The sequence below is a fragment of the Hylobates moloch genome, unplaced genomic scaffold, assembly GCF_009828535.3.
Source record: "Hylobates moloch isolate HMO894 unplaced genomic scaffold, HMol_V3 SCAFFOLD_5, whole genome shotgun sequence".
Classification (NCBI taxonomy): Eukaryota; Metazoa; Chordata; class Mammalia; order Primates; family Hylobatidae; genus Hylobates; species Hylobates moloch.
The window spans coordinates 99847805-99875026 of record NW_026652280.1 but is presented as its reverse complement, the minus strand read 5'-3'; the positions used below and the strand labels follow the sequence as shown (position 1 = coordinate 99875026).

The 27222-nt window shown below is 43.4% G+C and overlaps 1 protein-coding gene and 2 non-coding genes across 8 annotated transcripts in view; 1 reads left to right on the top strand and 2 right to left on the bottom strand.

The window, feature by feature from the left end:
• Nucleotides 1-27222, bottom strand: part of ASH1L (ASH1 like histone lysine methyltransferase) — a 332744-nt gene that overhangs the window by 68828 nt on the left and 236694 nt on the right. For 5 of the 6 annotated variants that reach the window (XM_032154245.2, XM_032154247.2, XM_032154243.2 and 2 more), the window contains one exon: nucleotides 13878-14057. The exons of the other annotated variant lie outside the window; for it this stretch is intronic. In XM_032154245.2, the coding sequence (XP_032010136.1) occupies nucleotides 13878-14057 (180 nt within the window). The remainder of the gene's footprint in view (nucleotides 1-13877; nucleotides 14058-27222) is intronic. 6 annotated transcript variants of the gene reach the window in all.
• On the bottom strand, nucleotides 13692-13796 carry LOC116470112 (small nucleolar RNA U13). The gene has a single exon (XR_004248536.1). It is a non-coding gene; the product is annotated as a small nucleolar RNA U13 (small nucleolar RNA).
• On the top strand, nucleotides 17494-17597 carry LOC116469975 (U6 spliceosomal RNA). The gene has a single exon (XR_004248423.1). It is a non-coding gene; the product is annotated as a U6 spliceosomal RNA (small nuclear RNA).

Here is a 27222-nt window from a genome sequence, read left to right as displayed (position 1 = left end):
GGCCTCCTGAAGTGCTGGGATTACAAGTATGAGCCACCACACCCAGCCAAGTTATACTTTTTTTTTTTTTTTTTTAGCATAAAAAGACATTGAAGGCCGGGTATGGTTGCCTGTAATCCCAGCACTTTGGGAAGCTGAGGTGGGTGGATCACCTGAGGTCAGGAGTTAAGGACCAGCCTGGCCAACATGGTGAAACCCGTCTCTACTAAAAAAAAAAATACACAAATTAGCGGTGTGGTGGCACACACCTGTAATTCCAGCTACTTGGGAGGCTGAGACAGGAGAATCGCTTGAACCTAGGAGGCAGAGGTTACAGCGAGCCAAGATCATGCCATTGCACTCCAGTCTGGGTGACAAGAGCGAAACTCCGTCTCAAAAAAAAAAAAAAAGAGCTGGTGGTGGTACAAATGCCTCTAATCCCAGCCTTTTGGAGGTTGCAGCTGAAGGATCATTGTGGAAGGATCCCAGGAGTTTCAGACCAGTCTAGCAATGGAGTGAAACTCCTGTTTCAAAAAAAACCAAAAAACCCCACAAAAGATATTTCAGTACTGTAAAAGCTAAGTAAAGCAGCGAAAAGTACAAACAACTCTGAAGCCAATTATTGCCGGAATTCAAATGTTAACTATGCCATTGACTGTTAAACCCTAGACAAATTACTTAAGTTTCTCTAATTCTCTAAGCCTTAGCTTCTTCGATAATATTAATAATACCCATTCTCTCACAAGGTTCTTGAATAAATTTATAAGATAACATATAAACTCATTAGCACAGTAACTGGCACATAATAGGTATGCAAGAAGTATTAACTTTCTTTCTACTTCTTCAGTGTCAGCCCAGACTAATATACCTGAAAAAATTCCAAATATATTACAGAACTAGATGCAAAAATTGAATCCGAGCAATTACCAGAAGAAAACAAAAGTAAATTTCTTACTTGCTTAAAATTTGGGTGTGGGAGAGCTTTTCTAATGACTTGAAATACAGAAGCTTTTTTTGGAGGGCAGCAATCTAGTCTGCAGAAGCTGTATCCCCTCTTTTACTTCCTGCTACAGCCAATAAAGGCCGTTCCTACCATTAAAAAAAAAAAAAAAAAAAAGCCAGGTGTGGTGATGCCATGCCTGTAATCCCAGCTACTCGGGAGGCTGAGGCAGGAGAATCGCTTGAACCTGGAAGGCAGAGGTTGCAGTGAGCCAAGAATGCACCATTGCACTCCAGCCTGGGCAACAAGAACGAAACTCCGTCTCAAAAAAAAAAAAAAAAAGGAAGCAACCTGGGCACGGTGGCTCACACCTACAATCCCAGCACTTTGGGAGGCCAAAGAGGGACTTGACTCAAGAGTTCAAGACCAGCCTGGGCAACATAGGGAGACCCTGTCTCTGAAAAAATAAAAAAATTAGTCCAGTATGGTGGCATGTACCTGTAGTCCCAGCTACTGGAGGAGGCTGAGGTAAGATGAACGCTTGAGTCTAGGAGGTGGAGACTGTAGTGAGCTGGTATTATGCCACTGTACTCTAGTCTGGATGAGAGGCAGATTCTGTCTTTAAAAAAGAAAAAAATCCAGAAGCAATTAAAAAAAAAGGCCAGATATAGTGGCTAACCCCTGTAATCCCAACACTTTGGGAGGACAAGGCAGGAGGATCACTTGAGGCCAGGGGCTCAAGACCAGCTTAGGCAACATGGCAAGACCTCATTGTCTCTACAAAAAATAAAAAAATTAGCTAGATGTGGTGATGATGTGAATGATCTTAAGCAAAGCCAAGACACAAATGATGGAATCCACTAAAAGACTCTTAGGACTAACACCTAGGTTGCAAGATACAAACTCAATACATGAAACACATCTGTCAGGGTAAACTGGTGGGAAAAAAAATCAATTGTATTTCTATACATAGCAATAAACAATCCAAAAATTTAATTTAAAATATCCAATTGGAGGGCTGGGTGTGGTGGCATGCCTGTCATGCCAGCACTTTGGGAGGCCAAGGCAGGCGGATCACGAGGTCAAGAGATCGAGACCATCCTGGCCAACATGGTGAAACTCTTTCTCTACTAAAAACACAAAAATTAGCTGAGTGTGGCGGTGCGTGTCTGTGGTCCCAGCTACTCGAGAGGCTGAGGCAGCAGAATCGCTTGAACCTGGGAAGCAGAGGTTGCAGTAAGCTGAGATCGCACCACTGCACGCCAGCCTGATGACAGAGTGAGACTCCGTCTAAAAAATAATAATAATAATAAAATAAAAATAAAAATAAAAAATCCAATTCCAATTACAACAATTACAATAGCACTAAATTAAAAAAAATTCTTGGGAACAAGATAAAAAAAAGAAGAATAGTACTTGTACACTAAAAACTATAAAACACTGTTAAAAGTTTTAAGGCCAGGTGCAGTGACTCGTGCCTGTAATCCCAGCACTTTAGGAGGCTGAGGGGGACAGATCACTTGAGGTCAGGAGTTCGAGACCAGCCTGGCCAACATGGTGAAACCCTGTCTCTACTAAAAATACAAAAATTAGCCAGGTGTGTTGGCATGCGCCCATAGTCCCAGCTAATCAGGAGGCTGAGGCACGAGAATCACTTGAACCCAAGAGGCGGAAGTTGCAGTGAGCCGAGATGAAGCCACTGCACTCTAGCCTAGGCAACAGAGTGAGACTCAGTCTCATTAAAACAAACAGACAAACAAAACAACAACAACAAACACTATTAAAAGTTTTGGTTAACGATCAAAATAGGTCGGGCATGGTGGCTCATCCCTGTAATCCCAGCAATTTGGGAGGCCTAGGTGAGTGAATCACCTGAGGTCAGGAGTTAAAGACCAGCTTGACCAATATGATGAAACCCTGTCTCTACAAAACTACAAAAAATTAGCCGGGCATGGTGGTGTGGGCCTGTAGCCCCATCTGTTTGGGAGGTTGAGGCAGGAGAATCACCTGAACCTGGGAGGTGGAGGTTGCAGTGAGCTGAAATCAGGCCACTGCACTCCAGACTGGATGAGAGAGCGATTCTCTGTGTCAAAAAAAAAAAAAAACAAATCAAAATAAATGGAAAGACATCCCATATTCACAGATATGGTGATGACTAAATACTGTTAAGACAGTAAAACCTGGCCAGGTGCTGTAGCTCACATCTGTAATCCCAGCACTTTGGGAGGCCGAGGCGGGTGGATCACTTGAGGTCCGGAGTTCGAGACCAGCCTGGCCAACATGGCAAAACCCTGGATCTACTAAAAATACAGAAAGTAGATGGGCATGGTAGCACATGCCTGTAATCCAAACTACTAGGGAGGCTAAGGGAAGAGGATTGCTTAAACCCAGGGGGCGAAGGTTGCAGTGAGCTGAGATGGTGCCACTGCACTCCAGCCTGGGTGATAGAGTGAGACTCTGTCTCAAAAAAAAAAAAAAAGACGACAAAACTTCCCAAATTGATCTATAGAGTCTGTGAAAATTCCAGCTGCATTTTTTGCAGAAATAGATAAGCTGATCCTAAAAATCACAGAGAAATGGCAAGGAACCCAGGAATAGCCAAAACAATCTTGAAAAAGAACAAAGTTGAAGGAATCACACTTTCTGATTTCAGGCTTTCTTACAAAACTCCAGTATTTGGCCAGGAGCAGTATTTGGCCAGGAGCAGTGGCTCACGCCTATAATCCTAGCACTTTGGGAGGCCAAGAGGGGAGGATTGCTTGAGGCCAAGAGTTCGAGACAGCCTGGGCAACATAATGAGGCCTTGTCTTTACAAAAAATTTAAAAAATAGCTGGGTGTGGTGGTGAATGCCTATAGTCCAGCTACTCGGGAGGCTGAGGAAGGAGGATGGTTTGAGCCTGGGAGATAGAGGCTGAAGTGAGATGTGTTTGTGCCACTATACTCTAGGCTGGGCCTTAGAGTGCAACCCTGTTTCTAAAAAATAAATAAATAAAAAAGCTATAGTAATCAACACAGTGTTTGAACAGTAACAACATATTATTACTGGCATAACAGTAGTCACAGTCAATAAGCACAAAAGTCAAATAACAAATTGACAAAATATATCTACAATTTATATCACTGACAAAGGCAAATCTCATAGATAAAGAACTCTTAAAAATCGAGGATAGAATTTCCCCTGATAGAAAACGGGGAAATGAACATGAAAATACAGTTAAAAGAAAAAGATAATTAAATGGCCTTCAAAGATATAAAAAGATGCTTGACAGTATTACTTACAAAAAAATGTGAATTGAACCAGCCTGGCCAACATGGTGAAACCCCATCTCTACTAAGAATACAAAAATTAGCCAGGCATGGTGGCGCACACCTGTGGTCCCAGGTACTCGGGAGGCTAAGGCAGGAGAATTGCTTGAACCCGGGAGGCAGAGGTTGCAGTGAGCCAAGATTGTGCCACTGTACTCCAGCCTGGGAGACAGAGCAAGACTCCGTCTCAAAAAAAAAAGTAAACTGAAATTCCTCACCTATTAGATTAAGAAACATATAATCGTTTGACAACATAGGATGGGCTGTGGAAAAGTAAGACACACTCATAAATTTCTAGGACTACAAAAGGATACAATTCCCATGGAAGCAGAATTTAGCAATATTTACAATATTATATATACAATTACTATTTAACCCAGTAATTCAATTTCTAGGAACTTACCCTGAAGATATACCTCCAAAATATCAAACAATGTGTGGATAAGTTTATTCACTGGGTATTATCTATAGGAGCAAATATTAGAACAACCCTTCCTTACTAGACTGGCTAGATAGACTATGAAGTATCTATATAATCTAATATCATACAGCTGTAAAAAATAAAAACGTGGATGTAAATAAATGTTCATAGAAGCATTACTTGTGATAGCCAAAAGCAGAAACAACCCAAATGTTCATTAACTGATGAATGGATAAATAAAATGTGGTATATATATGCACAATGGAATATTATTTGGCAAAAAAGACAGGAATTATATATACTACAACATGCATGAAACCTGAAAACAATATGCTAAGTGAAAAAACTCAGTCACAAAAAAACACATATTGTATGATACTAAATATCCAGGACTGGTAAAAAAACAAAAATGTATTTATATTATATATATTCCACACATTAAATATCTAAATGGACAGTTGCCTAATGGTGGGGAAATTAGGGAGTGATTGCCTAGGGATGTGGGTTTCTTTCTGGAATAATAACAATGTTTTAAAACTGATTACTGTACACTTAATATCTCAATAAAGGCTTACGGTTGCTCTCAGTCCAGAGTCTTAAAGAAGCAGACTTTGTTGAAGACTTGAAGAAGTGAGCCACCAACCATGAGTTACACAACTGCAAAGATATGAGTTTTACCTACATCCACGTGAGTCTGGAATACAGCCCCAGCCTCGGATGGTACCTTGATTCTAGCTTATGAAACTCAGAACAGAGGATCCAACTAAGCCTGGACTAAACTGGAATCTGTGAGATAATAAATGGATGATATTTAAGCTGCTAAATTTGTGATAATTTCTTCAACAGCAATGTAAAATTAATACACATGTGTGTATGCACATTTTTTTCACTCCATGGTACTGAAAGGGGCTAGAAGCATGGCATCATAGCAATAACAAATACCCTAATAGAAAAAGCACATGAAAAATTCAGATTTTGACTTCTAAATAATAATCCTCACTAAAAGAAAACAAAGCTCCTTGAGGGAAATAGTTGATTCCAGATCCAGGCCAAAGAAAGAACAAGTCTGATAAACAACAGCAGAAAAGTAAACCAAAACAAAAAACTAAATCCTCACTACTCCAAACAGCAGAAAGCAGGGAAGTGCTCAAAGATAAGTAATCTGAAGACACGTATAAAGGAAACGGGCCAGTTTAAAGGGGCTCCTGTGGTAAAATCAGGGAATTTTGAGCAGTTTCCTATAAAATGCTAATAGATTATAATATATTCAATTTTATGCCAAGCATGATAGCTTATGCCTCCTAGCACTTTGTGAGGCTGAGGCAGAAGGACTTCTTGAGCCCAGGAGTTAGAGTCAAGGCTGGGCAACATAGGGAGACCCTGTCTCTGGAGAAAAACAAACAAACAAAACCACCCAAACAAAAAAAATTCATGAGTCTATATGGTATTCAAAAAAACAAAACAAAACAAACAGAGAGTTTATGGAGAAAAAAAAAAAAGAGAAGCTCATCTTCACCAGAAAATGTCAGCTAAAAAATCAAGAAATAATGGAATTAGAAATTTTTTTTTAGCCAGGCGCGGTGGCTCACGCCTGTAATCCCAGCACTTTGGGAGGCCGAGGCGGGCGGATCATGAGGTCAGGAGATCGAGACCATCCTGGCTAACACGGTGAAACCCTGTCTCTACTAAAAATACAAAAAATTAGCCGGGCGAGGTGGCAGGCGCCTGTAGTCCCAGCTACGCGGGAGGCTGAGGCAGGAGAATGGCGTGAACCCCGGGGGGCGGAGCCTGCAGTGAGCCGAGAACGCGCCACTGCACTTTTTTTTTTTTGAGACCGAGTCTCGCTCTGTCGCCCAGGCTGGAGTTCAGTGGCGCAATCTCAGCTCACTACAACCTCTGCTTCCTGGGTTCAAGCGAGTCTCCTGCTTCAGCCTCCCAAATAGCTAGGACTACAGGTGCATGTCACCAGGCCTGGCTAATTTTTGCATTTTTGGTAGAGACAGGGTTTCACCATGTTGGCCAGGGTGTTCTTGAACTCCTGACCTCAGGTGATCTGCCTCCCACAGTTCTTGGATTACAGGGGTGAGCAACCACACCCAGCAAAAATTGTCATTTTTCAACCATCAATGTAATCATTAACTTAGGGAAAAAAAATTAATGGATGATTAAATGTTAGATTAAAAAACACTGATAGAGAACAAGCCATAGCCTTAAATATCAACCCATGGTTTATGTACCAATTACAATGGAAAAAAATGTATCTTTGCAATGAAAAGATTTGGTGGATACCACCTTAACTAAGTAATCAAACATTGCACCATCAATGCTGGGACAATAAGTGGGATGCAAAAAGAAGTATAAAGTATCACATACGCAACATTCCTGCCATGATTTTTAAATTTTAAGTTTTATTTATTTTTATTTTTGTAGAGATGGGATCTCACTATGTTGCCCAGGCTGGTCTTGAACTCCAGGCTTCAAGTGATCCTCCAGCCTCAGCCTCCCAAAATGTTGAGATTACAGGCATAAGCCATCTCTCCCAGGCCTCTGCCAAGATTTTTTAAACCTAAATCTAATCATGAAGATAGGATCAAAGAAATCCAAAATGAAGGGCATTCTAAAAGACAACAAAAGCCTGAGTTCTTAAAAAATGGTCGATCTAGGCCAGGCATGGTGGCTCAGACCTGTAATCCCAGCACTTTGGGAAGCTGGGGCGGGTGGATCACTTGAGGTCAGGAGTTTGAGACCAGCCTGGCCAATATGGTGAAACCCTGTCTCTGCTAAAAATACAAAAATTAGCCAGGCGTGGTGGTGGGCACCTGTAATCTCAGCTACTTGGGAGGCTGAGGTAGGAGAATTGCTTGAACTCCATCTCAAAAAAAAAAAAAAAAGTTTATATTATTTTCTCTTTCTTTTTTTGAGACAGGGTTTCAAAAAAAATGCTTTGTCACTTAGGCTGGAGTGTAGTGTCATGAACACAACTCACTGCAGCCTCGGACCCCTGGGCTCAAGTGATCTGCTCACTTCAGTCTCACAAGTAGCTGGGACTACAGGTGTGCGCCACCACACCTGGTGAATTTTAATTTTATTATTTATTTCTGAGACAGAGTTTTGCTCTGTCACCCAGGCTGGAGTGCAATGGCGCGATCTCGGCTCACTGCAACCTCTGCATCTGGAGTTTAAAGGATTCTTCTGCCTCAGCCTCCCAAGTAGCTGGGATTACAGGCGCCTGCCACCATGCCCAGCTAATTTTTGTATTTTTAGCAGAGACAGGGTTGCGTCATGTTGGCCTGACTGGTCTTGAACTCCTGACCTCAAGTAGTCTGCCTGCCTTGGCCTTCCAAAGTGTTAGGATTACGGGCATGAGCCACTGCATCTGGCCTGAATTCTTAAATTTTTAGTAGAGACAAGGTCTCGCTATGTTGCCCAGGTTGGTCTTGAACTCCTGGGCTCAAGCAATCCTCCAGCTCCAGCCTCCCAAAGTGCTGGGATTACAGGCATGAGCAATCGCACCTGGCCCACTTTATTTTTATTCTATTGTATGATATTACAATAGTAGATACATGTCAGTATACATTTGTCAAAACCCATAAAATGTATACCACCAAGAGTGAACCCTAAAGTAACTACGGACTTTGGGTAATAATGGTATGTCAATGTAGGTATATGGATCATAACACATGTATCACAATGGTGTGGTGCAACAGTGGGCAGGTTGTGTGTATGAAGAACAGGGTGTATATATGAAAACTCTGTACTTTCCACTCAATTTTGCTGTGAAACTGAAACTGCTCTAAACATAAGTTTATTAATAAAACTGCTAACGACAAAATAGCCAGCCCACAATAATATCCTGGCTTCATATCTTTCAAGAATGCATACATGTACTAAACTGATCAATGTTCTTAAAAATGCTTAAAGCATAAATCGTTTTCTTCCTACTTATTTCTGTGAGAGGAAGAGCTAGTTCTAACACACATAAAGTGATATTTCAGTCCATTTTCAGGTCAAATCTTTTGTATGACCAGAGACACTTACAAATCACTGATATGGTTGTATAATTTGATGTGAAATCAAATTACATCAAAAGATCATAATCTTCCATTTTTAAATCTTTAATCAAGAAAAAGCACAAAAGTAAAAAACAGAGGTGTGGTGTCATGATATACATAAATACAAATATGAATATAAATATATATATATGTTTTCATCCATGGTTCCTGGCTCTTAACTCCCATTGTCCCTGTTATAATGTTGGGGCACTTTTTAAGTCTCAGGAGCGGGCCTCAGGAGATAGAATCTCTTTGACCTTCTCCTGTCTTCCTTTCACCTACCTAAGGGCAGGACTCTAATCTGATCGTGGGCCAAGAAAACCCTCACTCCAGAGAGGGTCCTGCACCATACCCTAGAGAAAAGAATATGACACAGAGAGGCCAAGAAGTCTAGACAGGACATGCTGGGTTTACATCCTCTACATTTTGTTCAATCACATTTCTACATGGCTGTCAATGACGCCTATGAAGCTTCCATAAAAACTCAGAAAGAGGCTGGGTGCTGTGGCTCACGCCTGTAATCCCAGCACTTTGGGAGGCTGAGGTGGGCGGATTGCCTGAGCGCAGGAGTTCGCAACCAGACTGGGTAACACGGTGAAACCCCGTCTCTACTAAAATACAAAAAATTGGCCGGGCATGGCAGTGTGTGTCTGTAGTCCCAGCTACTCAGGAGGCCGAGGCAGGAGAATTGCTTGAACCCAGGAGGTAGAGGTTGCAGTGAGCCAAGATCTTGCCACTGCACTCCAGCTTGGGCGACAGAGCACGACTCCTTCTCAAAAAAAAAAAAAAAAAAAATTTAGCTGGGTGTGGTGACAGGTGCCTGTAATCCCAGCTACTCCGGAGGCTGAGGCAGGAGAATCATTTGAACCTAGGAGGCAGGGCCTGCAGTGAGCCAAGATCGTACCATTGTACTCCAGCCTGGTTGACAAGAGCAGAACTCCATCTCAAAAAAACAAACAAACAAAACCACAAAAAACAAAACTCAAAAAGAAAGGTTCAGAGAGTTTCTGGATAGCTGAACATGTGGAGGTTCCTGGAGGGTAGTGCGCCCAAGGAGGGAATGAAAGCTCTATGCTCCTTCCCCAGTATATGTCTTCATCTATAGCTTCTGTAATATCCTTTATAACAAACCAGTAAATGGAAGTACATGTTTTCTTGAGTTTTGTGAGCCATTCCAGCAAATTAATCAAACCCAAAGAGGGGGTTGTGGAAACCCCAACTTGAAGATGGTTGGTCAGAAGTTCTGGAGAGCCAGAGTTGTGACTGGTCTAAAGGGAGGGTGGTGGTCTTGGGAACTGAGCACCCAACCTATAGGATCTGACCCTACATCCAGGAAAACAGTGACAGAATTGAATTGGAGGACACCCAGCTGGTGCCTATTGCTTGGTGTATGAGAAAACCCTCATACCTTTGGTTACAGAAGTCTTCTGTGTTTTGTTTTGTTTTGTTTTTTAATTTTATTTAAAAAAATGTTTTTTTTAAAACCAGCAGTTTGCTCTTACAGACTTCTTTGTTGAAAATTATTGTGATGTGACAGAAGAGGAAAAACACAGTCTGAGAGGTTTTCCCTAAGCAAGAAATAAAACTTGAATTTTATTTAGCAGAAAAGTTGGTAATTATACTTCTGCTCTATTTAGCAGACTCTGTTCCAAAATTATGACTGAATTAGATGTGTCCCAAAGTGTATTTCTACTTTCTCATTTCTACTGACAGAATGTTGATTTTTTTTTTCCTTAACAGCTATTAACACCTAGAGTAATGACCATTATTTCCGCAACCTGTCTTATGGCTAAAGTGTGGCTACGCAATTTAAATTCTAGCCAATTTATATAAATGTGGGTTTGAAGTTTTCTTACAAAGAAGGAGCATGGGGCCGGGCGCGGTGGCTCACGCCTGTAATCCCAGCACTTTGGGAGGCCGAGGTGGGCGGATCACGAGGTCAGGAGATCGAGACCATCCTGGCTAACATGGTGAAACCCCGTCTCTACTAAAAATACAAAAAATTAGCCGGGCGTGGTGGCAGGCGCCTGTTGTCCCAGCTACTCGGGAGGCTGAGGCAGGAGAATGGCGGGAACCCGGGAGGCGGAGCTTGCAGTGAGCCGAGATCGCGCCACTGCACTCCAGCCTGGGCGACAGAGCAAGACTCTGTCTCAAAAAAAAAAAAAAAAAAGAAGGAGCATGGGCCAGGCACCGTGGCTCATGCCTGTAATCCTTGCACTCTGGGAGGCAGAGGAAGGCGGATCACCTGAGGTCAGGAATTCAAGACCAGTCTGGCCAACATGGTGAAACCCCATCTCTACTAAAAATACAAACAATTAGCTGGGCATGATGGCGGGTGCCTGTAATCCCAGCTACTCGGGAGGCTGAGGCAGGAGAATTGCTTGAACCCGGAAGGCAGAGGTTGCAGTGAGCCGAGATCATGCCATTGCACTCCAGCCTGGGCAACAAGAGTGAAATTCCATCGCAATGAACAAACCAGAAAACAAAAAACAAAGAAGGAGCATGCTTTTCCTCCTCTTTTCTGTCTGTAACAAACATCTCATGGCTGGACTCTAGTAACTATCTTGGAACATGAGGGAATCTTAGGAATGCATAATTAGTGCTGAGATAGAGGGAAAAAAAAGGAGCCTAGGTCCCTGAAGACACTGTGAAGGTACCATTATGAACTTTTTTTTTTTTTTTTTTTTGAGACGGAGTCTCGCTCTTTCACCCAGGCTGGAGTGCGGTGGCGCGATCTCCGCTCACTGCAAGCTCCGCCTCCCGGGTTCACGCCATTCTCCTGCCTCAGCCTCTCCGAGTAGCTGGGACTACAGGCGCCCGCCACCACACCCGGCTAATTTTTTGTATTTTTAGTAGAGACGGGGTTTCACCATGGTCTCGATCTCCTGACCTCGTGATCCGCCCGCCTCGGCCTCCCAAAGTGCTGGGATTACAAGCGTGAGCCACCGCGCCCGGCCCCATTATGAACTTTGAACTACATACTTCACAACTTTTCTTAAATTAAAAAAAATAGTTAAGTGCCTATCTTTTTAAAGTCTTAGTTATTTGAGATGATTTATTATTATTATAATTAGCTAAACTTAAGCTTCATTAGTAAAATGTTTTCACGACCTAAGAAGCACGTTCAGAGTATAAAAATTTTGTGATATCTACCTCAGTGACAAATCAATAAAAATCTTTTAAATGCAAAATAAAGTGGTATGGTTTACATGTCAATTACTTTAACAACACCAAATGAGATGTACCTCTAAAGTCTAAGGTTTCCTCTTTCAATCTTATTCTTCTTTTTGTCTAAATTCAGATATTCATGACTTTTTGATAGAAACTGTGAGGTGAGAGTTTTTGCCACTAGTCATTCATTCATTTTCCACCCTGCTGCTGGAGCTATCTTAAACAAACCTACACCTTTCACATCCATCCCCCCAAACTCATTTTTTATTTTCTATAGCAAAATAGCATTAAAAAAAATTTTTTTTTTTTTGAGATGGAGTTTCGCTCTTGTTGCCCAGGCTGGAGTGCAATGGCACGATCTCGGCTCACTGCAACCTCCGCCTCCCAGGTTCAAGCAATTCTCCTGCCTCAGCCTCCCAAGTAGCTGGGATTACAGGCATGTGCCACCACACTCGCCTAATTTTGTATTTTTAGTAGAAACGGGGTTTCTCCATGTTGGTCAGGCTGGTCTCAAACTCCCAACCTCAGGTGATCCACCTGCCTCAGCCTCCCAAAGTGTTGGGATTATAGGCGTGAGCCACCACTCCCATCCAAAACAAAGTATCTTAAAGTTAACTAAATATCTCAAAGTCCATGATTATATGTTCCTTATCATATAATGCTTATTTACCACAGGGCCACTACATTTCAGAAACCCTAAGCTTTCAAGCTGTTTTGATATATGAAAAATCTTTGTATCCTAAGATGTGCCTTTTTACACGGCTGTTCTGACTGGAATATCCTTCTCCATCTGGTAAACTACTACCAAACCTCTAAATCTTAACTCAACCAGAAAATATTTCTTTTTTTTTTTTTTTTTTTTTGAGACGGAGTCTTGCTCTGTCCCCCAGGCTGGGGTGCAGTGGCGTGATATCGGCTCACTGCAAGCTCTGCCTCCCGGGTTCACGCCATTCTCCTGCCTCAGCCTCCCGAGTAGCTGGGACTACAGGTGCCCGCCAACACGCCCGGCTAATTTTTTTGTATTTTTAGTAGAGACAGGGTTTCACCGTGTTAGCCAGGATGGTCTCGATCTCCTGACCTCGTGATCCGCCCGCCTCGGCCTCCCAAAGTGCTGGGATTACAGGCTTGAGCCACCGTGCCCGGCCAAATATTTCTTAATTGATGATAATTTGCTATTCCTTTGATGCTTTAAAAATTCTCAATTAGAATGCTTATTAAGTTGTACTCTGCCAAGATAATACGAAGTTCTTAAAAGCAAGGCAAATATTTTATTCATCTGACAAAGTTCATGGAACACAGTGTCCAATCAATGAAAAATGAAGTCACCAATATCATTTTAGTTACACAGAGCCATTTGTTGCTTAAGTTAATAAGAAAAGCATCATTAGGGCCAGGTGGCTCATGCCTGTAATCCCAGCACTTTGGGAGGCTGAGGCAGGTGGATCAGGAGGTCAGTAGACCAAGACCATCCTGGCTAACACGGTGAAACCCCGTCTCTACTAAAAATACACAAAATTAGCTGGGCGTGGTGGCGGGCCCTGTAGTCCCAGCTACTCGGGAGGCTGAGGCAGGAGAATGGCGTGAACCCGGGAGGCAGAGTTTGCAGTGAGCCAAGATCGTACCACTGCACTCCAGCCTGGGCGACAAAGCAAGACTCCGTCTCAAAAAAAAAAAAAAAAAAAAGAAAAGCATCATTAGAATCTCAATCTAGAAAGGCAGAGAGAAGATAACGATCAGAAAGACAATTAGTCTCATACAACATAAGACAGTACAGTGAACACTGATATTTGTGTATATTACTTTTGTACTGATTTCCCCCCACATCAGAAGGGGTAATGTATTGACCTTGACACAAAGTTTGAGGGAGGCGTACCTCATACATGAGCGCAAAAACACAATCATCACGCTTGTGAAATACAAAAGAATCTATACTGTTTTTTGATAGTCAAAGTATTTTTCCAAATGTGGACGAAAAAGGGATGTTAGCTAATAGGTACTACTACTTACTCTGTAGTTTTGTAAACGTCAGAATACAGCCCTGCTTTCTGATACTTCTTCTTTGGGGGACGTGGGGGCTTCTTTTCCCTTGGGATGAGAGAAAGCACAGGCTGCAAGGTACTTTCAGGTTCAGAAGGTTTAGCTGGGGTTTCAGAAGGACTGGGAATCTCAACTGGTGCTTCATTAAAGCTAGAAAGAGAAGTTTAAAGATAATTTTATTGTGAAAAAAGTGTTTTCCTACAAATAATTGTCTACTTAAAAAAAAAAACCACGGCAATTAAAAAAAGAGATATGGGGACTTCCTTATCTGGCCATGTTTAAATAACTGGTACCAGACTTCTCCTGACAAGAAGTAATAGAAATATGGTAGTCTACTAGACACTTACAGAAAATTTTATTTTATTTTTTGAGTCGGAATCTTTCTCTGTCACCCAGGCTGGAGTGCAGGGGCACAATCTTGGCTCAATGCAACCTCCGCTTTCTGGGTTCAAGCAATTCTCCTGCCTCAGCCTCCCGACTAGCTGATATTACAGGGGCACGCCGCCAGTTTTGTATTTTTAGTAGAGACAGGGTTTCGCCATGTTGGCCAGGCTGGTCTTCAACTCTTGACCTCAAGTGATCCACCTGCCTTGGCCTCCCAAGTGCTGGGATTATAGGCATGAGCCACCGAGCCTGGCATGACAAAATTTTAAAAGAAAATTATTATCAGATACTGGACAACAGTTAATGCAGCACTGTGATCCCTGAGAAATCTGAAAAAAATGTGGTGAGTCACACAACCACCTTGCTTTTCTTTTCTTTTTTCTTTTTTTGTTTTTTGAGATGGAGTCTCACTCTGTTGCCCAGGCTGGAGTGCAGTGGCATGATCTTGTCTCACTACAACTTCTGCCTCCTGGGTTCAAGCGATTCTCCTGCCTCAGCCTCCTGAATAGCTGGGATTACAGGCGCCTGTAACCACATCTGGATGATTTTTGTATTTTTAGGAGAGATAGTTTCACCATGTTGGCCAGGCTGGTCTCAAACTCCTAACATCAGGTAATCCACCCACCCAAAGTGCTGGGATTACAGGCATGAGCCACTGTGCCCAGCCCCACCTTGCCTTTCCTTACCTTCCTTTCCTTCCTTCCCTCCCTCCCTCCTTCCCTCCTTCCTTTTTTTCTTTCCTTTTCCTTTCTTTTTTTTTTTTGAGACGGAGTCTTGCTCTGTCTCCCAGGCTGGAGTGCAGTGGTGTGATCTTGGCTCACTGCAATCTCCGCCTCCTGGGTTCAAGATTCTCCTACATCAGCCTCCTGAGTAGCTGGGATTCCAGGCATGTGCCACCACACCCAGCTTATTTTTTTGTATTTTTAGTAGAGACAGGGTTTCACCATGAGGTCCAGGATGGTCTTCAACTCCTGATCTCAGGTGATCTGCCCACCTCAGCTTCCCAAAGTGTTGGGATTACAGGCGTGAGCCATCACACCCAGCCTCCACTTTGCCTTTCTAAGAATGACTGTGATGCGGAAGTAGAAACCAAGCAGAGAATGGACAAAATGATGAGCTGAAAAGGGATATATCAGAGTACAGAGGGACTGAGATAGCTGGAATTTGTGGAAATGAGTATCAGAATGGAAAAAGCTATGGAGAATTATAACTCTAGAAATCTAACTATGGGTGTCTCTTTTAGTATACTACGTTGTGCATGTGAAGGGTAAAATTCCATATGGCTGAACAAAGAACTACCAGAAAACTGTAACCTGAGCAATTCACACAACTCACACATGATGGCAGATACTCATTCCATTAGGCAAAGTAGAAAGACATTGTTCAACAATAGGGGACATTAAACAGCAAGCCCAGAGGGCAATGTTATCCACTGTTAGAGGGCTTAATTATCCTGAAAGAAAGACTAGCCTTAGCTGGCGGAGCGCAGTGGCTCACGCCTGTAATCCCAGCACTTTGGGAGGCCCAGACAGGCGGATCACCTGAGGTCGGGAGTTCAAGACCAGCCTGACCAACATGGAGAAACCCCGTCTCTACTAAAAATACAAAATTAGCCAGGTGTGGTGGCGCAAGCCTGTAATCCCAGCTACTCGGGAGGCTGAGGCAGGGGAAATCGCTTGAACCTGGGAGGTGGAGGTTGCGGTGAGCCCAGGTAGCGCCGTGGCACTCCAGCCTGGGTGACAAGAGCAAAATTCCATCTCAAAAAAAAAAAAAAAAAAAAAGACTAGCCTTAACTAAGTTTAAAAACAATATGAGAATCCAAACTGAACCATAAGTAACTTAACTGCCTACCAAAATAAAATTGAATATTTGTAAAGGAAACCAACAAAAACCAGACATACAATAATGCGACATCACAACATCTTGCATCCAATAATAAATTCCTACATATGCCAAAATGCAGGAAAATGTGAACTAGGGGAAAAAATCATTCAGTAGAAACAGCAACATAAATAGAAATCACAAAGACAGAAAAGAAAATAACTTTAACATACTACTCTACAAGCATAAATCAGGAATTTAGAAGAAAATACAAAGATAATGAGGAGAAGAAGAAAAGACTTAACAACAACAACAAAAGGAATATTGAGAATTGATAAATACGAAATCTGAAATGAAAAATTAGAGAGTACTTAACAGCAAATAAGGCACTGGAGATCAGTCAACTTGAAGACAGCAATAGAAACAACACAAACTGATAGAGATTAAAGAAAAGAATAAATTATGTAGAGAATATAATGCTAACAGAATCTTAGAATCCCAGGAAAGGAGAAAACTTACTACTAAAACAACTGGACACATGTAAAGGAAAACAACAAAAACCAGATATACAATGATGTAACATTCACAAAATAAAAAATTCATAATGAAAAAAACTGAGAATTATGGCTAAAAAGTTTCCCAAAATGATAAAAAGCATAACCTCAGAGTTTGAAGAAAGTAAGCAAACCATAGGCAGGATAAATAAAACAAGGTCCAGCATATCATAATAAACTTGTTAAAAACTACTGATGAAAAAAACAAAAGAAGCTAAAGAGGCTGGGCGCAGTGGCTCACGCTTGTAATCCCAGTACTTTGGGAGGCCGAGGCGGGTGGATCACGAGGTCAGGAGATTGTGACCATCCTGGCTAACACGGTGAAACCCCGACTCTACTAAAAATTAAAAAATAATTAGCTGGGCCTCGTGGCGGGAGCCTGTAGTCCCAGCTACTCGGGAGGCTGAGGCGGGAGAATGGTGTGAACCCGAGAGCTTGCAGTGAGCTGAGATTGCACCACTGCACTCCAGCCCGGGAGGGCAAAAAAAAAGAAAAATAAAAATAAATAAATAAATAAATAAAATAAAAAAGAAGCAGCTAAAGAAAAAACACACGCTATAAAGCACAGTCGCTCACGCCTGTAATCCCAGCACTTCGTGTGGCCAACGCAGGAGGATTGCTTGAGCCCAGGAGTTCAAGACCAGCCTGGGCAACACAGCAAGACCCGTTTCTTAAAAAAAAAAAAAAAAAGTTTAGCTCTCATATCGAAAACAGTGCAAACCAGAAGACAATGTAACGACATCAAAGAGTGCTAAAAGGAGAGGGAAACGGGAAGCTTATTAAAATAGAAATCTAAATCAAACAAAAGCATTAAAAAAAAAAAAGATGTGCTTGATTCAGCAGCACATATACTAAAATTGGAACAATACAGAGATTAGCATGGCCCTGGTGCAAGAATGATATGCAAACTTGTGAAGTGTTCCATATTTTTAAACAAAGCATTTTACTTAAAAAAATAATACAGGTCCATCCTGGCTAACACGGTGAAACCCCGTCTCTACTAAAAATACAAAAAAAAAATTAGCCGGGCGTGGTGGCGGGCGCCTGTAGTCCCAGCTACTCAGAGAGGCTGAGGCAGGAGAATGGCGTGAACCCGGGAGGCGGAGCTTGCAGTGAGCCGAGATTGCGCCACTGCACTCCAGCCTGGGCGACAAAGCGAGACTCTGTCTCAAAAAAAAAAAATAATAATAATAATAATAATACAGGTGATTCTTGTTCCACACAAAAAATCGAACAGATGCATATCTACCTCTCATTTTACTAAGTACAACTAAAAACTCTGGAAATTGTCTATAAAATAAACATAAGCAAATGTACTGGCAATGACCAGGCAGAAATTTCCCAGATATTTGATTTGCCTCATATGTACAGGTTAAATTGTATAAAGCTTCCCTATTATTAAGGACAAGGCAAATATATGCTTTCATCATATATGCTCAGTATCATAATAGAGGTCCTAGCCAGTGCAAAAAGGCCAGAAAAAGAAAATAATATTGAAAAGGAAGAATTACAAACTATCTCTATTCACACATTATGTGATTGTCTATATAAAAACACCCAAAGACTCTACAAAAGAGAAAGTACTACAATTAGTGAATGAAATACACAACAATGTTGCAGAATCCAAGGTCAAATTCAACTGTATTTCTATGTTCTATCAATAAGAAAATTGAAATCAAAATTAAACAATGCTACTTACAACACTAGAAAAGTAGCCAGGCAGGGTGGCTCACTCCTACAATCCCAACACTGTGGAAGGATGAGGTGGGCGGATCACCTAAGGTCAGGAGTTTGAGATCAGCCTGGTGAACATGGTGAAACCCCATCTCTACTTAAAATACAAAATACAAAAATTAGCTGGGTGTGGCGGCATGCACCTGTAGTCCCAGCTCCTCAGGAAGCTGAGGCAGGAGAATTGCTTGAACCCAGGAGGCAGAGGTTGAATTGAGCCAAGATGGCAGCACTGCACTACTGCCTGGGCAACAGAATGAGGCTCCATCTCAAAAAAAAAAACAAAAACAAAAACAAAAAAACAAGAAAAGCATTAAATGCTTAGCTATAAATCAAACAAAATAATACAGAAATAGAATTACTTTATAAATGTATAAATATAATAAAGTATAAATTTAAAAGAAAACCAAAATATAAATCTAACCAAATACACGCAGTACATAAGAGTATAAACAAAACAATGAATTGAAAAAAAAAAAAAGGCCAGGTGCAGTGGCTCACGCCTGTAATCTCAGCACTTTGGGAGGCCGAGGTAGGTGGGTCACTTGAGGTCAGGAGTTTGAGACCAGCCTGGCCAACATGGTGAAACCCCATCTGTACTAAAATATAAAAATCAGCGAGGCATGGTGCCGGGCACCTGTAACCTCAGCTACTCGGGAGGCTGAGGCAGGAGAATCACTTGAGCCCGGGAGGTGGAGGCTGCAGTGAGCCAAGATGGCGCTACTGCACTTTAGCCTAGGTGACAGAGCAAGGTTCCATTTCAAAAAAAAAAAAAAAAAATCAAAGATAACCTAAAATAAATGCAGTGATATACCATGTCCATGGATGTCCATGGATGTCCATGGAATTAAACACTGAATGTCATTAAGACGGCAATTTCTGTCCAGGCTTGGCAGCTTTCACCTGTAATCCCAGCACTTTGGGAGGCTGAGGCAGGAGGATCACTTGAGCCCGGAGGTTGGAGACCAACGTAGGCAACATAGTCAGACCCCATCTTTGCAAAAAATTTTTAAAACCTAGCCAGGTGTGGTGGCTTACACTTGTAGTCCCAGCTATCGAAGAGGCTAAAGTGGGAAGACTGCTTAAACCTAGGAGGTCAAGGCTGACAGTAAGCCATTGCACTCCAGCCTGGGCAACAGAGGAAGACTCTGTGTCTTTAAAAAAAAAAAAAAAAAAAAAAGTTGGTGATTGCAATTTTCCCCCAAACTGATCTATAGATCTAACACAATCTCAAGTACCAACAGAGTTTTTTTTTCTTTTTTTTTTTTTTGTTGAGAAAATGCCAAGATAATTCACAAATTGCTATGGAAAGACAAAAACTAAGGCCAAGGCTGGTGGCTCACGCCTGTAATCCCAGTGTTCTGGGAGGCCGAGGCATGTGGATCATGAGGTCAGAAGATTGAGACCATCCTGGCTAACACAGTGAAAACCCGTCTCTACTAAAAACAGAAAAAATAGCTGGGCATGGTGGCGGGGGCCTGTAGTCCCAGCTACTTGGGAGGCTGAGGCAGGAGAATGGCGTGAACCCGGGAGGCAGAGGTTGCAGTGAGCCGAGATCACGCCACTGCACTCCATCCTGGGCGACACAGCAAGACTCTGTCTCAAAAAAAAAAAAAAAAACCTAAAAAAAAAATTGGAGATTTATCTAATTTCAAGACTTAATGTAAATGTATGGTAATCAGGACAATGTGATACTAGCTACACAAAATAAATGTAGAACAACGTAATAGAGTATAGAAATAGATACATGTATGACTAATGTTTTTTTGAAAAACTGTGGTAAAATGCACATACCATAATATTTACCTTTTAAACCATTTTTAAGTGGTCTGGACAGTTCAGTGACATGAAAGTACATTCACATTGTTGTACAACCATCACCAGTATCCAACCATCTCCACATCTTTTTCATCCTCCCAGACAGAATAACTGACCCTATTAAAGAAAAACTCTATTCCATCCTGCCTCCAACCCTTAATAACCAATCTACTTTCTGCCTATATGAATTTGTCTATTCCAGGTTCCTCATACTAGTGGAATCATAAAATATATGTCCATTTGTGTATGGCTTACTTTACTTTTATTTTTTCTGAGTCAGAGTCTCATTCCGTCAACCAGGCTGGAGTGCAGTGGCACGATCTCGGCTCGCTGCAACCTCTACCTCCTGGGTTCAAGCGATTCTCCTGCCTCAGCCTCCCGAGTAGCTGGGATTACAGGGTCACACCACCACGCCCAGCTAATTTTTTTTTTTTTTGAGACAGCATCTTGCTCGTCGCCCAGGCTGGAGTGCAATGGCATGATCTCGCCTCACTGCAACCTCTGGGCCACCAGGGTCTGCTAATTTTTGTATTTTTAGTAGAGACGGGGTTTCACCGTGTATGCCAGGCTGCTCTTGAACTCCTGACCTCAGATGATTCACATGCCTCTGCCTCCCAAAGTGCTGGGATTACAGGCGTGAGCCACTGCGTCCGGCTGCTAATGATTTTCTTTTTTTGAGACGGAGTCTCGCTTTTTCACCCAGGCTGGAGTGCAGTGGCTCAATCTTGGCTTACTGCAAGCTCTGCCTCCCGGGTTCACGCCATTCTCCTGCCTCAGCCTCTCCGAGTAGCTGGGACTACAGGTGCCTGCCACCACGCCCAGCTAATTTTTTGTATTTTTAGTAGAGACGGGATTTCACCGTGGTCTTGATCTCCTGACCTTGTGATCCACCCGCCTTGGCCTCCCAAAGTGCTGGGATTACAAGCGTGAGCCACCGCGCCCAGCCTAATGATTTTCTTAATAGCATCTGGGAACTTGTCTACTGCCTCTTGGTTGACAGAAGCTTCTCCTTTTATCTTGATTTTTTCTTTTTGTTTTTTTTTTTTTGAGACTGAGTTTCACTCTGCCACTGAGGCTGGAGTGCAGTGGTGTGATCTCGGCTCACTGCAGCCTCTGCCTCCTGGGTTCAAGCGATTTCTCCTGCCTCAGCCTCCTGAAGAGCTGAGACTAAAGGCACCCGCTACCACGCCTGGCTATTTTTTTGTGTTTTTAATAGAGACAGGTTTCACCATGTTGACCAGGCTGGTCTTGAACTCCTGACTTCAAGTGATCGCCTGCCTCGGCCTCCCAAAGTGCTGGGATTACAGGAGTGAGCCATTGAGCTGGCTTTTTTTTTTTTTTTTTGAGATGGAGTCTCACTCTGTTGCCCAGGCTGGAGTGCAGTGGTGCGTTCTCTGCTCACTGTAAGCTCTGTCTCCCAGGCTCAAGCAACTCTCCCTGCCTCAGCCTTCCAAGTAGCTGGGATTACAGGTACCTACCACCACACCCAGCTAATTTTTGCATTTTTAGTAGAGACAGCATTTCGCCATGTTGGCCAGGCTGGTCATGATCTCCTGACCTCAGGTGATCTACCCACCTCGGCCTCCTAAAGTGTTGGGATTACAGGCGTGAGCCACCGCGCCTGGACAGGTATGCTTTTTAAAGGCAATCCTGCACCCACATAAAAACTGCATTTTCGGCCAGGCATGGTGGCTCACACCTGTAATCCCAGCATGTTGGGAGGCCGAGGCAGGCGGATCACGAATTCAGGAGATTGTGACCATCCTGGCCAACATGGTGAAACCCCGTCTCTACTAAAATGCAAAAAATTAGCTGGGTGCGGTGGTAGTCCCAGCTACTCGGGAGGCTGACGTAGAGGAATTGCTTAAACCCGGGAGGCAGTGGTTGCAGTGAGCCAAGATCGTGCCACCGCACTCCAGCCTGGCGACAGAGCAAGACTCTGTCTCAAAAACAAAACAAAACAAAAAACAAAAAACCCCTGTATTTTCAATGAGATAAAAAGATATCTTGGAAAAAGTACTAAGTTTTCGCACTTGCTGGCACAGCCACAGTGATGGCTTTGTGAAATTCCGTTTTTGTTTTTTTTTTGAGACGGAGTCTTGCTCTGTCACCCAGGCTGGAGTGCAGTGGCGCGATCTCGGCTCACTGCAAGCTCCGCCTCCCGGGTTCACGCCGTTCTCCTGCCTCAGCCTCTCCGAGTAGCTGGGACTACAGGCGCCCGCCACCACGCCCGGCTAATTTTTTTGTATTTTTAGTAGAGACGGGGTTTCACCGTGGTCTCGATCTCCTGACCTCGTGATCCGCCCGCCTCGGCCTCCCAAAGTGCTGGGATTACAAGCGTGAGCCACTGCGCCTGGCCTTCCTTTTCTTTTTTCAAGTCCTTATGCTAGATTCATTTATCTTTCTTCTTTTGAGACAGAGTCTCGGTCTGTTGCTCAGGCTGCAATGCAATGGCGTGATTCGGCTCACTGCAACCTCCATCTCCCGGGTTCAAGCAATTCTTCTGCCTCAGCCTCCGGAGTAGCTAGGATTACAGGCGCCAGCCACCACACCTGACTAATTTTTTGTATTTTTAGTAGAGACAGGGTTTCACCATGTTGGCTAGGCTGGTCTCAAACTCCTGACCCCATGATCTGCCTGCCTCGGCCTCTCAAAGTGCTGGGATTATAGGTGAGCCACCGTGCCTGGCCCATTTATCTTGAAATGGTGGGCAACCACAGCTGCAGACCCCAATCTATGGTACGTATCAAGCAGTTCAACTTTTTGTTTTCTTGTAATGCCATGACTTTTCTCTTGTTCTTGGAAGCCCTTCTAACATCACTAATGGCACTTCATATAAGTCTCATAGGGCCATTCACGGTTTATGGAATTGTAGTAAAAACGATGAGAAATAACGCAAGAACTTCAAGAGATCACTTTGTACCGTGATATGCAATTTACTGGAGAGATTCCAGTAAACTGCTCACTTGGAGATGATTAGTGTCATACGGCTTTTAAGTGGATTCTGGCAACACTTGAGTTCTTCATTGCAATAACAACAAGAGGTGGCTATGAAATTATTACAGTAGTACAGTATGTATTACAGTTTTTTTTTGTTTGTTTGTTTGTTTTTTTGAGATGGAGTTTCGCTCTTGTTGCCCAGGCTGGAGTGCAAGGGTGCGGTCTCGGCTCACTGCAAACTCCGCCTCCTGGATTCAAGCGATTCTCCTGCCTCAGCCTCCCGAGTACCTGGGATTACAGGCATGCGCCACCACACCCGGCTAATTTTGTATTTTTAGTAGAGATGGGGTTTCTCCATGTTGGTCAGGTTGGTCTCCAACTCCCAACCTCAGGTGATCTGCCTGCCTTGGCCTCCTAAAGTCCTGGGATTACAGGCATAAGCTACCATGCCCGGCCTGTTAGTTAATTTTATGATTAATGCTGTATGTGTTTACATTTCTCATAACTGAGAATGGCATCATGTATGGTTTGTGTTTGTAAATTTTGATACATTTTAACTTTTTTTTGAGATAGAGTCTTGCTTTTTTGCCCAGGCTGGAGTGCAATGGCATGATGTTGGCTGACTGCAACCTTTGCCACCCGGGGTTCAAATGATTCTGCCTCAGCCTCACAAGTAGCTGGGAGTACAGACACCCACCACCTCTCCTGGCTAGTTTTTGTTTTGTTTTGTTTTGTTTTTTTGAGACAGAGCCTTACTCTGTGGCCAGGCTGGAGTGCAGTGAAGCAACATTGGCTCACTGCAATCTCCGTCTCCCGGGTTCAGGTTATTCTCCTGCCTCAGCCTCCTGAGTAGCTGTGATTAAAGGCGTGCACCACCATGCTCGGCTAATTTTTGTATTTTTAGTAGAGACAGGGTCACCATGTTGGCTAGGCTGGTCTCGAACTCCCGACCTCAAGTGATCCACCCACCTTGGCCTCCCAAAAGTGCTGGGATTACAGGCATTGGCCACCATGCCTGACCTAGTTTTTTTTTTTGAGACAGAGTCTCGCTCTGTTGCCCAGGCTGGAGTGCAGTGGCACGATCTCGGATCAGTGCAGCTTCCGCCTCCTGGGTTCAAGTGATTTTCCTGCCTCAGCCTCCGGGTAGCTGGGATTACAGGCACTCACCATCATGCAGGGCTAATTTTTTTTTTTTTTTTTTTGAGGTGGAGTCTCGCTCTGTTGCCCAGGCTGGAGTGCAATGGTACGATCTCGGCTCACTGCAACCTCCGCCTCCTAGGTTCAAGCAGTTCTCCTGCCTCAGACTCCTGAGTAGCTGGGATTACGGGCGTGTGCCACCATGCTTAATTTTTTGTATTTTTAGTAGAGACCAGGTTTCACCATGTTGGTTAGGCTGGTCTTGAACTCCTGACCTCGTGATCTACCCGCCTTGGCCTCCCAAAGTGCTGGGATTACAGGCGTGAGCCACTGCAGCCGCCAAGCAGGGCTAATTTTTTTATTTTTAGTAGAGACGAGGTTTCACCATGTTGGCCAGGCTGGCTCGAACTCCTGACCTCAGGTTATCCACCCACCTCAGCCTCCCAAAGTACTAGGATTACAGGTGGGAGCCCCCATGCCTGGCCTAGTTTTATGTGTGTGTGTTGTGTGTTTTGTTTTTTTGTTTTTGTTTTTGTTTTTGAGATGGAGTCTCGCTGTCACCAGGCTGCAGTGCAGTGGCGCTATCTCAGCTCACTGCAAGCTCCGCCTCCCGGTTCACACCATTCTCCTGCCTCAGCCTCCCGATTAGCTGGGAATACAGGTGCCTGCCACCATGCCCAGCTAATTTTATTTATTTATTTATTTTTTGAGACGGGGTCTCGCTCTGTCACCCAGGCTGGAGTGCAATGGCACGATCTCGGCTCACTGCAACCTCCGCCTCCCAGGTTCAAGCGATTCTCCTGTCTCAGCCTCCCTAGTAGCTGGGATTACAGGAGTGTGCCTGCATGCCCGGCTTTTTTTTTTTTTTTTTTTTGTATTTTAGTAGAGAGAGGGTTTCACCATGTTGCCCAGGCTGGTCTCGAACTCCTGAGCTCAAGCAATCTACCCGCCTTGGCCTCCCAAAGTCCTAGGATTACAGGCGTGAGCCACCGCACCCGGCTTTTTGTATTTTTTAGCAGAGACAGGGTTTCACCGTGTTAGCCAGGATGGTCTCGATCTCCTGACCTCGTGATCCGACTGCCTCAGCCTCCCAAAGTGCTCGGATTACAGGTGTGAGCTACCGCGCCCAGCCCATTAATTTTTGTATTTTTAATAGAGATAGGGTTTCACCATGTTGGTCAGGCTAGTCTCGAACTCCTGACCTCAGTTGATCCGCCCACATCGGACTCCCAGTCAAATTTTAACTTTTTATAATAGATTTGTGTATATCTTACGTCTTTCTGCAACTGATAAAATGGGTTAACATCTACATATATTTTATGCGTTCATGACATACTTTTTTTTGAATATTTCTAGGCTATACCTACTATGTATCCACAAAAAATAAAAATTAAAAACTAAAAAATTTCTTTCTAGGCTACACGGTTCATCTGTGAGTTTCTTTTAAGTATCGCAAATCTCAAATCTGTGTTGTTCAAGGGTCAACTGTATTTAATCAATTTGGAGTTGATTTTTGTATAGAGGATAAGACAGAATCCAATTTTCTTCTGATCCCCAGGGAATTTCAACTTACTGGGCACAATTTATTGAACAGTTCTTTATTGATATGCCTCGGTTACCCAGCAAGCTTCCATATATGTGTAGGTCTGTTTCTTTTATCTATTCAATTCCACACCACCTTAATACTCCATAGCTTGAAATTAAGTCTTGGGACAAATCCTTTATTTGATTCAGTAATTACATTTCCAGGTATATACCCTGATACAATTTTTTTTTTTTTTTTTTTTTTTTTTTTTGAGACCGTCTTGCTCTGTCACCCAGGCTGGAGTGAAGTAGTCTGATCTCAGCTCACTGCAACCTCCACCGCCAAGGTTCAAGCAAGTCTGCTGTTCAAGCCTCATGAGTAGCTGGGATTACAGGCATGCGGCACCACACCTGGTTAATTTTTCTTTTTTTTTTTTGAGATGGAGTCCCGCTCTTGTCGCCCAGGCTGGAGTGCAGTGGCCAGATCCCAGCTCACTGCAACCTTCGCCTCCCGGGTTCAAGCAATTGTCCTGCCTCAGGCTCCTGAGTAGTTGGGACTATAGGTGCCCGCCACCTGGCTAATTTTTGTACTTTTTAGTAGAGACAGGGTTTCGCCATGTTGGCCAAGCTGGTCTCAAATTCCTGACCTCAGGTGATCCGCCCACCTCGGCCTCCCAAAATGCTGGGATTACAGGCAAGAGTGACCGAACCCGGCTAATCTTTCTATTTTTAGTAGAGATGGGTTTTCACTATGTTGGCCAGGCTGGTCTTAAACTCCTGACCTCAGGTGATCCACCCACCTCGGCCCCCCAAATTGCTGGGATTACAGGCACAAGCCACTGCACTCGGCCCCGATATAGTTTGGATGTGCGTCCTGCCCACATCTCACGCTGGAATGTAATCACCAATATTGGTGTTGAGACCTAGTGGGAGGTGACTGGACCATGGCGGTGGTTTTCTCTTAAGCAGTTTAGCACCATCCCCTTGATGCTGTCATTGCCATAGTGAGTGAGTTCTGTTGAGATCTGGTGCTTTAAAAAGTGTATGGCACTTCGTCCTTCTCCTTCTTGCTCCTGCTCTGGCCCTGTAACCAGTATACTCCCCATGACTGTAAGTTTCCTGAAGCCTCCCCAGAAGCCTAGGAGATGCCAGCATCATGCTTACTATACAGCCTGCAGGACCATGAACGAATTAAACTTCTTTTCTTTATAAATTACCCAGTCTCAGGTATTTATAGCAATGTGAGAACAAATTAGTATAATGCCTTACGTCTGGGCGCAGTGGCTCACGCCTGTAATCCCAGCACTTTTGGACGCCAAGGCAGGTGGACCACCCAAGGTCAGGAGTTCGAGACCAGCCTGACCAACACGGTGAAACCCCGTCTCTACTAAAAGTACAAAAAAATT